This window comes from Manihot esculenta, chromosome 8, assembly GCF_001659605.2.
Source record: "Manihot esculenta cultivar AM560-2 chromosome 8, M.esculenta_v8, whole genome shotgun sequence".
Taxonomy (NCBI): domain Eukaryota; kingdom Viridiplantae; phylum Streptophyta; class Magnoliopsida; order Malpighiales; family Euphorbiaceae; genus Manihot; species Manihot esculenta.
Window position 1 is genome coordinate 6,117,337 of NC_035168.2, and position 11,323 is coordinate 6,128,659.

General features: G+C 24.0%; 1 protein-coding gene and 1 long non-coding RNA gene across 2 annotated transcripts; one reads left to right on the forward strand and one right to left on the reverse strand.

The window, feature by feature from the left end:
• The first annotated feature begins 1 nt into the window (after nucleotide 1).
• Nucleotides 2-1,702, forward strand: LOC110621079. Its single transcript, XR_002488902.2, has 3 exons — nucleotides 2-143; nucleotides 234-311; nucleotides 1,446-1,702. It is a non-coding gene; the product is annotated as an uncharacterized LOC110621079 (long non-coding RNA).
• Nucleotides 1,703-1,837: 135 nt separating this feature from the next.
• On the reverse strand, nucleotides 1,838-5,370 carry LOC110621077 (protein STRICTOSIDINE SYNTHASE-LIKE 2). Its single transcript, XM_021765130.2, has 3 exons — nucleotides 5,012-5,370; nucleotides 2,802-3,068; nucleotides 1,838-2,503 (listed from the first exon to the last, which is right to left on the reverse strand). The coding sequence occupies exons 1-3, from the start codon at nucleotides 5,281-5,283 to the stop codon at nucleotides 1,939-1,941; spliced, it is 1,104 nt and encodes a 367-aa protein (XP_021620822.1). The 5' UTR covers nucleotides 5,284-5,370; the 3' UTR covers nucleotides 1,838-1,938.
• Between the last annotated feature and the right edge of the window lie 5,953 nt (nucleotides 5,371-11,323).

The following is an 11,323-nucleotide window of genomic DNA, read 5'->3' on the forward strand; positions in this document are numbered from 1 at the left end:
TTTCTACAATTGCCAGAAATGGGAAAAACAGAACAGAATGAGATGGAAAATTTTGGTTTTTGTGGGGATCAGCAGAGTGCCACTCTAGAAGAAAGCTTATGCAAAGAAAGTTTTCAAAAACTTCTCTGGTTTTTCTCCTTTCGGTCAGATTGCTGTTAATTTATTATTTTATATCGCAGCTTACTTTTAAATTTCAGCTTTTAATTAGGATGTCATGTTTGAATGTGATTCAGATGGATGCCTTGACTTTTACAATAGGAAGAAGGAGCTGACCTGGCCTTGATTGACTCTTGCTTTTGTTTATTTTAAAGGTAAGATTCATATCTGGGTAGCACTTTAATTTCTTTTCTTGTACACATGGCATACTTTCATTGCACTTTAATATATTTTCTTATACCAATAATTAATGATTTTTATAAGGGTAATTAATAAAACAGTCCTCGATGTTTATAAAACTCATAATTTAGTCATTTTAATGTGAAACAATTTAGTCCTTAACGTTTCATTCCAATAAGAAAATAGTAATTCTGTCAATATTCATTGTTAGACTATCACAATTTAACCTTTGAATTTTATTGTTTATAACAGTTTAGTTCCTTTAATTTTAAAAATTTGTAATAATTTAGTCTTTTTAATTTGAATTTACTTTTTAAGATAAATTGAACAGAATAATTATTTTGTAGGCAAAATAAAAATTCAGAACTAAATAATTTACTATTAAAAACGTAAGAATTAAATTATAAATTTTATTAAATTTCAGGACTATATTGTAAATTAACCTTTTTTATAATTATGGTAAGTTAATCTTTGAATATGTAAAACTGATATGGTGGACCTGAACATGGAAAGCATGATTGAGTTGATAGCATCATCGCATCACATGCTTGAGTTGGCCTCTCTGTGTGGACATAACTGAAAGCAAATCACTTAGGTGGCTTCTCATTTTCTCATGAAAAAAATTTTAACTTGCAAGCAAAATCACTTTGTATTCAAGAAAATTTTGGTAATAAAATCACCATGGAAAGCCTCATGACGAAAATTTTACCTGGGATTTTTTTTTTTTTTTTTTTTTTTTTTTTTGTCTTTGGCAGAGTATTTTCCTGTGTCCATTTTACAACCACAAAAAAAAATAAAGATTGGAAAAATTCTTATATTCACTTCAATTAATAAAAAATAAATAAAATAAATTAATAAATAATTTTTTAAAATAAAATGTATCACAAGTTTACTCAATGTGAGAGTTTTATAAATTTCTAATTTAGTCAAATGCTAATATTTATTGGTTCAAAAAATAAATTATGATTTTTTTAAAATTTTTAATTATTAACGGAATATTTATTAATTATTAAAATAATTTATTAAAGCCAAAATAGGTAATATCGCTGGACTTGTACTGATATGTTGTTGACCACTTAAGCTTGGAACCGCGTTGGAATTTTCACTAGGTGGGGTCGCAATGCTTTGCTGGACAATGGAATCTATTGTGATTTTTGCACCAACCACAATTGTCGGAGATCAGATTAGACGGTCATCGGCCTCTGCTACCCAAACTGTTCATCTGGGATCCAGGTGATAAGATTTCCTTTTCTCGGCTCTTTTCTATTTTTATATGGCCCAGAATTCATGTGATGCTTTATTTTACACGATTTTGTAATTTATTGTTTGTATAGTGTGTAAAATGAAAATAACACTAAACTTTTTTTTTTAAAAAAAAAACTAAATTTATAACAAATTATGCAGTAAGATTAAAAAAATATTAAATTTTATAAGAAAATGAATGAAAAAGATATAATTCACTTTAAAATAGGCCTAAAAAAGTGTAAGTCACACTTTAAAATTTAAATAAATAATTATTTTATTTTCATTAATATGCATAATCTATTTTCAAGATCATTTGGAAGGAAATTTAGGCTAAAATATATAAATAATTTTACAAGTTCATATCATAAACCTACCAACAAAAGGCAAATTGATTGACCCAATCCACAATTCCCCATCTTTCTCCATAACTTCGCTTATAGACTTAAATTTATAATCTCTTCCATCTCTCATTTCCAACACTTCACCATCCTCACTCAACCTCAAAGCCAACCCACTTCCTCTAAACTTACCCAAAAATGAATGAACTTTCATCACATCAAAAGGAAGCTTAAGCAAAAATTTCCCAATCCATGGATGTGAAACAATCCATTTCAAAACCCTATCTCTCTTTGAATGGACACCAACCCAATATCCTCCTCTAGGGCTTCTCTTTATGTTGTCTGGGAAACCTGGGAGTTGAGCAAAAACTTCAAGGTTTCCAGATTTTGATGTTGTTAGCCAGTACTTTAGAATTCTGCAATTGGTGGTTTCTGCTAATAACATGGAGTTTCCATCTTGGCTTAAAGCTATTCCATTTGGAAATGAGAGGTTTCCAAGAAGCATTGTCACTTGTTTGCTTTTTGGGTTGTATTTCATTAGCTTTCCTGATTTATCTCCACTCAGTATAACAGATATGTGATTCCTGTAATATTTCATTGTGCATAGTCAGAAAAATAATTTATTTTTTTATAAAAAATAATTTAATTTTAACTTGCATCAAAAAATATTTTTTATTAAATATTTTAAAATATTTGAAATATCAAAATAGATGAACGTGAAACAAATTCAACTTAGAATACAATAGAAGAATAATCCTGTATAATTTATAAAATTCAACAACTGTTTGATTTAAGTTTTATATGTAAATATAAGTTACTACTTTAAAAATTAAAAATTAAAAATTTTATAATTTGTAAGAAAAAATAGAATGTTGAATATACCTCCTCGGGTACTGTGAGCTGCTATCGGTAAAGTAGATAAGTCCACTTGATTGGTCAATGTCCAACGCATTGGTGAAAGTGAAGGGGATGCCCTGCAGATGTGTCGCAATACTAGTGGCTAACCCACCTTGAGGGCCCACCATGAGTAAGCCCATGTAAGCATCAGCAATGTACAAATTACCATTAGTTTCGTCGAAGTCCAATCCCAATGGACGCCCACAGATGTGCTCCGTTGGATCATGATCTTGTGGCCCTTTGCAGTCCTCTCTGTCCATGCGGTCAACAATTTGTTTGCATGAATTGTGCGGAAGGAAAATAAAATATATAAGTCCAATTAAATTCTCTATTTTTATTAAAGAGTCAAGTAAATTTAATTTAAAATTTTATATTAATTAAAATTAAATAAATTCTTATTTAATATAATATTTTTTTAATAATAAAATATTATTATTAATAATTTATATGATAAAATTTTATTTTTATAATTTTAAATTATTTATTATTTTTATATATTTTTTAAAATTTTTATTACAATTAAAATATTAAATTTTTTATATTTTAAATAATATAAAAAATATTTTATTATTAAAATATAATATTTTATTAAGTTAGAATCTATTTGACCCTTAATAAACATTTAGAGGTTTAATTAGTCTAAAATTTTAAATCGAATTCGAGTTTATTTGGATTTTAGTGAAAATACAATAGTTTAATTGAATTTATTTTTAAAAATAAAAGAATAATTTTGTATGTATATTTTTCTGAATAAATTAAAAATAAAAAATAAAAAATAAAATAAAAATAAATTAATTTGAATAAATTATTATCATGTCCTAAAATTTAATCTATCTAATTAAAATATCTATATATATAGATTAAAATATTCTCACAGTTTTATTCCGTTAATCCATATCTATATAAATTTTAATTATTTTACAGTTAAAGGAAATTTTTTTTTAATTTTTTAAATGCCCTCAAAAAGAAGTATAAATAAGGAGGTGAAGAAAATTTGAAGGAAATTTTTTTAATTTTTTAAATGCCCTCAAAATGATGTATAAATAAGGAGGTGAAGAAAATTTTTTTAGCTCGTTTTTTCACTTCTGCAGTCAGATGTTTATAAGTCTTTCTTCTTCGCTATCACCGGTGTTATTAGAAATTGACATTGATGATATTTGTAGAGAAATAGAAAAAAAATGAAGTTGATGGAAAGATCTGTTCAGCTAAGAATTTTTTTTTATTTTTCATTTGTATTTTTTTTAGAATATTTAAGAAATTAAAAAGATTTATTTTATCATGGCCAACTAAAATATAGTAACCAACGGTAAAAAACCAAATTTAAACAGATGTTTTAGTGATTAATTGAATAAAACCGTGAGAATATTTTAAATTAATATCAAAAGTATAGAGACATTTTAATTAGGTAGATTAAATTTCACAAGTAATTTGTCCAATTAATTTTATTTTAATTTAAAAAGAAAAAGTGGAAAGAAAGTAATTAAAATTACTAATTTATCTTTATTTTGTAAATTGTATTTTTATTATAGTTAGAAATCTATAAATAATAATAGAAATAAACTTGTTAAATAATAATTACATTTACTCAAATCATCCATCCATCCATATATGTCTTTATTTCAATAAGTACATTGCAGATGAGAAATCTAAGCATATGGTAGAGGCTATCGCCTGTTACAATTTTAATTTTTTATTTGAAGTAAATTTATTTTTAATAGATTGTAATATTTAATCTCTTATATTTTTAATATAAACTTGAAACATTGATTTTTTTTTATTAATGTGATTTAATATGTTGCACGTTATTAGTACTCATTGTATATATTAATTAATTAATTATTTTCAATATTTTTTATTAATTCTTATATATGACTTGATCCATACTCAACTTAATTTCAAAATCAATATAAATTTAATTGGAGTTTGCTTCTTTATTTTCTACTTATAATTCATTGTTAATTTAATTTAAATATGTATTTTTACTAAATTTAAATATATTAAACATACTATTTAAATAGAAATTAAATGCAAATTTAAATAAAAAACGTATTTTGGATTCTACATATCCATGAAGTTGATATTGCTTTTATAATTTTATTGGTTGCAAATTTTAAAAAAAAAAAAAAAATTGAACGGTCATGAATTTTTTAAATTGGTAACCACGTTATCCAAAATTAGCAAAGGAAGAGAGATACCTGGGTGGAGAAATGAAAGCAAAATCAATCCACCGCCGTTCCTTTTCAACCCATTTGATGATCCGGCCATCAGAAACGCCAGTGTAAGGGCCTCCACCTTGTGGATCAAAAGCAAAACTCTCAGCTCCAATTCCACCACCACCCATGATCGGAATCACTTCACCCTTGCCCTCCCAATGACTCTCATAAGAGAAGAAGCTAAGAATGGCGAAGATGGAGAGAATTACAGGAAGAGTTGTAATGCTAAGTGTGAAGATGAGCTTTGGCCTCATGGCTGTGGACTCACAATAACGTTTATTTTGCTTTGGAAATAATAGAAAGGTGATGTAGTCTTCATATTACATGGCTGGTCTTGAAGAAGTAACTTCTTTCATTTTGGCCCACTTATCAATAAGTCGCCTCCAACTCCTCACCAACTCCGTAGTCCACTCAACTCCTCACCAACTCTGCGGTCCACTCCACACACAAGTATGCAGCAGAATCGAATTAAATTTATTTAAAATTTTATTCAATTTTTTATTAATTTTAATTTGATTTGATTTTTAATTTTAAAAATTTAATTTAATTTAATTTTAATTAAAAAAAATTAAACCAAACCGATCAATGATAATAATTTATTATTTTTAATAATATAGAGAGATTAGATCATATTAAAATTAAAATATTTTAATTAAATTTTAAAATATTAAAAATAAAATATAAAAAATTTATTAAAAATTTAAATTAATTAAATCAAATCTAATTAGATCGGTTTGATTCAATTCAGTTTTTAATTAAAATCGATTCAATTCAATTTTTATAAATATTAAATTTTTAATTTTTAATTTATTCAGTTCGATTTTAAACTGAATCGACAAATACTCACCTCTAAAACAAGCGAGTTCAATTTAATTTTGATATAAATTTTATTATTTATATGTGTTTTTGAAAAATAATACTAATTAAATATAAATTAATTAATTACAATGTTAATGACTTATTAAATGAAACAATAAATAGTTTAATTTATTATTAATTATAAAATGATAAAATTACTATCTTTTAATTTTATCACTTAAATAGTTTAATTAATTATTAAATATTTTAGATTTTCATTAATTTCGCTCTAAATTTTTCATAAAATGATAAGATTAATATTATTTAATTTTGCTAAATTATAAAATTTCAAAATATAATAAACAAGATTTAGAATGTAATAAACAATATATGTGATAATTTTTTAATAAATTATGGATTAATTTATATTTACTTATTAAAATTTTTATAAATGTAAATATTAAAAAGACTATAATTTTTATTTAGATATTTAATAAATTAAAAAAAAATAAGCATCACATTTCTGAAATTAAAATTTGAAGACTGGAGCATTTATGTTGAAGTTTGTTTAATAGATGGAATTGGGAAGACGAAAGTCCCAAAGTAATGTCGGGACCTTAAAATAGCATCGGAAATGGGACTTCCCTCCGTTCAAGGATATCCAAAGGTCAACCATGCCTGAATATGATGCACATTTAATTGGTATCTCAATTTATCTAAAAAAAAATTTTTTAAATATTTTTATAGTATGACTAATTTATTAATTAATTAGATTGATTTTTAAAAATATATTAAAATATTATTAATGTTTTAAATATCTATTAATTAATTTATTAAATATTTTAAAAAATTTAAAATTTTTATAATGTAAAAAAATAATTAATAAATTTTTTTAAAAATAAAAATATTAACTAATAAATTTTTTAAAAAATAGAGATTAAATATTAAAATATTTTATAGTAAAATTAATTAAAAAATTAACTAGTTAATTTTTAAAATTTTTAAAAATATTTTAATGTATTTTTGAAAATTAAAAAAATAATTAGTAAATTTTTTTATTTCATAAAAATTAAATTGTAATTTTTTAAAAAAATATTATTAATTCCTGAATTTTAGTAAATTCAGTATTTCTTCTATATCATTATTAAACTTAATTATTATTTTCATTTTATAATAATTATCGTTTTAATTTTTTATTTTATAGTATTTATCATTTCGAGAGCTTCTAGGTAATATTAATTTTTATCTTTATCCTTACTAATTATTAATTTATTTATCTATAAAAATAAAAACCTAGACAGCAAGACATCTAGCTCTTCTTACAAGTTCATCCTTTTTCGAAAACACTAAGTTTTCACATAAAATTATTGTTAACAAATACAATCCAACAGATCCCATCATGTCTTTAATTATAAAATTTTTATCGATTAGCTAGTGAAATTTCTTATTAAACAGCCGACCACATTATTATCAAATTTACAGAAAATATTATATTTAATTTCATACTCTTACAGTATAAAAAAAAAAGGATTACAGCGACAAAAGTTCGTAATTTTAATACAATTACACAAATTCTAAGTAATTCTTTACATTCATCTTATTTTTAGTTTACTGACTTAAGTGAGTGGTTGTCATGCATACCACTACCTTGTGTTATCTTTTTTATAAATTTAGCTAATCACACTACAACTCTATTTTCTATTTTCTGTGCACATTATTTTTATTAAAAATAATAATAATTTTATATAAAATAGGAAATAATATATTTTATAATTAACTTAAAAAATTATTATTTAATTTATTTTATTGAATTAAAATATAAATAGTTAAATTGAATTAAATCACACACTCTTTTCTTAATTAACATGACTCACTTTAATTAACATCAATTAGCTTATTTAAATGACACATTCTTAAATAACTCAATTGAATTAAAATTGGTATGAACCTTTTGATTAAAATATTCAATTGAATTAAGATAAACTAGCTTAATTGAATCACATGTAATGGACATACATATTCCTTTTGATTTTAGTAAAATTGAATCATATATTTATATATAATTAAATTAAAATAGTCAAATTAAATTAAGCCATGTGTTCTTATCTAAATTAAAATTAAAATAGTTTAATTGAATCAATTGAATTACATATATATGGCAGAGATACATGCTTTGTGTGATCTTAATTCAATAGAATCATATCGATGCAAATAATTCAATTGAATCTATAGAATTACTATTAAATAAATGCAGTGGACATACATGCTATTTTTTTTTAAAATTAAAAATTAAAAATTGAGGGAGTAAAACATAAAATCTCTCAAATTTACTCAGAAATATTTACCACAAGATTAGGACCATGAATGCGACATATATACTACTTATCATCTTAGTTTAATTAAATCAGCAGATAATTCGATTGAATCTATTGAATTAATATTAAATAACTAAACTATACTAATTAAATTAATATAAACTATTTCAGTTAAATTATATATTGTGAATATTATTCAATTGAATCAAAATATAATATAAATAATTCATTTGAATTAATATATTAAAGATTAAAATATTTTAATTAAATAAATTGAATTAAGATTAACTCACATAATTAAATCACATGTTTATTCAATTGAATTACATACTTGTTTTTTTATCTTACTTCAATTGAATTACACCTTCTTTAATAATTCAATTGAATTGATATAATTAAGATCAAATTGAAGTAAATTACATTTTTTAAATATAAATTTTGTTAATATAAGGAAATTTTAATATAGAAAATTCATATTAATCGAGATTACAAACATAAACATTACTCTTATTCTTATTAGTGTAAGTGAATAATTTTAAATGGCAAATATTACGAGACGGAGATAGTAAAAGATTGGTTATTATGTTAAATACTTTTTCATTATTTTGGTTAAGATATAAATTTTTACAGATTAATTTTTCAATTATGTTTATTTTTAATGTAAAATAAGGATGTTAAATTTTATTAAAAAAATAAAATCATTGTTAAAAATATAGTTTGAATTTTCATTTAGAAAAATAAATAATTAATTAGAGATTATTTTAAATATAAGATGAACTTAAATAAAATTATAATTTGTATATCCCGTTGATATCCCGATCATAAACTATAAGACATTGAGATTGACGAAACTCTGCCATGTAGTTTTTAGTTTCCCTTCCCTCCAAAATTTATTCCAGCCTGTTGCGTTTTGGCCTCTCAATAACTGATTTGTTTGTTCTTCATGTCAAATCGTTTTCTTTTTCTGGAGATTCTATGTTTCCTAAGATCTATGTACTGAACCAACAACTTTGAGAAAAATCCTTGTTGCTTCAACAATTTTCGGGTCGAGAATTTGAGTTAGGGCATCATGTCCTTCAGGTTGGGCTTTGTTGCTGTGGGCTTTTCTTTTTGGCAGATCATGGGCTCTCTTGGCTTAGTCTTGTGTATGTTTAGAGCAAGGTGTTTTAGACCTATGGGTTTTATCTTGTTTTTTGGGCTCCTTCTGATGTACTGGGCTTAGCCCATTTTTCTAATGAACTAATTTACCTTTGGTAAAAAATAAGAGATAATTAGTACCGTAGTTCAGTAGTTTGATCAAATTAATAATTGTCTTATATTTTTTAAATTAATCCCAAAAGACAACCCTATAATTTTAGGTCTTTTTTAGCCATTAGTCTCTATAGAAATCTCCAAATTACCCTCTATAGCTATATAAAATAACAGAGCCTATCTTCTTTAACCACAACAGCAACAACCATCTCCTCCGTCCAACAATCTGGCTATGCTCTTCTCTTCTCTAAATATCATCTAAATATTGTTGTTGCAAAATTCTCTGTCGCCCTTCTTTTGCAACTCTGGGAGGACCCTCTCCTTAAGCTTGTCTATGTTGTTAGATTGGTTACAAATACCCCAACTCATTGAATCATCGAAACAAAGATTCATATCCATGAATTATGGCTGGATAGATAAAGTGAAGTGGGTTTATTTCTGGAGGATAAATTTTCAAGAGTTGAATTTGCATCTATCGGAAAATTGAGTAATTTGTTCTTGACAGGGTTATAGCAACACAATGCATAAGAGAGAGAGAAATTAGAGAAGAAATTCGCAACCTGATAGATTTTGATGGGAAGACAATTTTTGAAGAAAAAGGTCAAGGAGAGGATAGAGGTAGTTGATGACAATTAGGATTGAGCGTTTGGATTCAACTAATCCTGTGGCATCAACCATATCCCTTTGAGCTATGGGAATTGATACTAGGTTCTTGACATGAGATTACCATATTAACCTCCATGCCATAATTCTGTGAGATGAGAGATTCAATTGAATCTCAAGTTACCAATGAAGAATGGAAAATTCAATTAGAATTTGAAGTGACAAGGAAATTGCATTATGTAATATTTTTTTAATAATAATAAATTATTATATTTGAAAATTAATTAAATAAAATTTTACTTAAAGTCAATTTAAATTATTTTACAATAGATAACTTATTTTACATTATTAATTTTAATTTAAAAATAAAATATATTAATAAATTTTTATATAAAAGAATTAATAAAATATTCTCTACTAACTAATTTTTTTGAGTATTTCAAATGCTAAAAAAATGTAAAAAAGAATTTCTAAAAGATATTTTTCCTGAAACACCTAAGTTATTTATTTCTCTCGTTGTATACTTCATCCTCCATTTCCCAAATATAAGAAATATATATTACCTTTGTTTACCTATTCACTAATTCGCCTCTTTCTAAACATATAATTTATTTTACAAAAAATTACTACTTAAATTCTATAGTATAAAAAAACTTGATATGTTAATTTTAAAAAATATATTAAAATATCTCTAACATTCCATTAATTTTAACCGTTAAATATTTTATTATTTAGTGCCTATGATTGAAAGGACTTATTAGTTGGTTCCTCAAGTTTATAAAAAATTTATTAATTAATTTTTCTGTATTAAGGATATTCTAGATATTTTTAGAGTATTTCACAGTTAAATTAACTGAAAAACTAATTAGTAAATTTTTAAAATATTAAAAATATTTTAATATATTTTTTAAAACTGAAAAATTAGTTAATGAGTTTTTTATATTATAAAAAATAATAAAAAAAATTTCCCCTTTTTATTATTATCCTCTTTATCTTTGCTTCTCCTCCTCTTAGGGGTGAGCATTCGGTCGGTTCGGTTCAAAATCGAACCGAACTGAATAAATCGAAAACCGAAATTTTAGTATTTATAAAAATCGAACCGAATTGATTTTGGTTAGAAACCGAATCAAACTGAATTGGTTTGATTATGTTCTATTCGGTTCGGTTAGATCGATTTCGATTTTTAATAATTTTTTTATTTTTTACACTTCATTTTTAATATTTTAAAATTCAATTAAAATATTTTAATATTAATATGATTTAATTTCTCTATATTATTGAAAAAATATATTATTATCACTAATCGGTTCGATTCGGTTATTTCGGT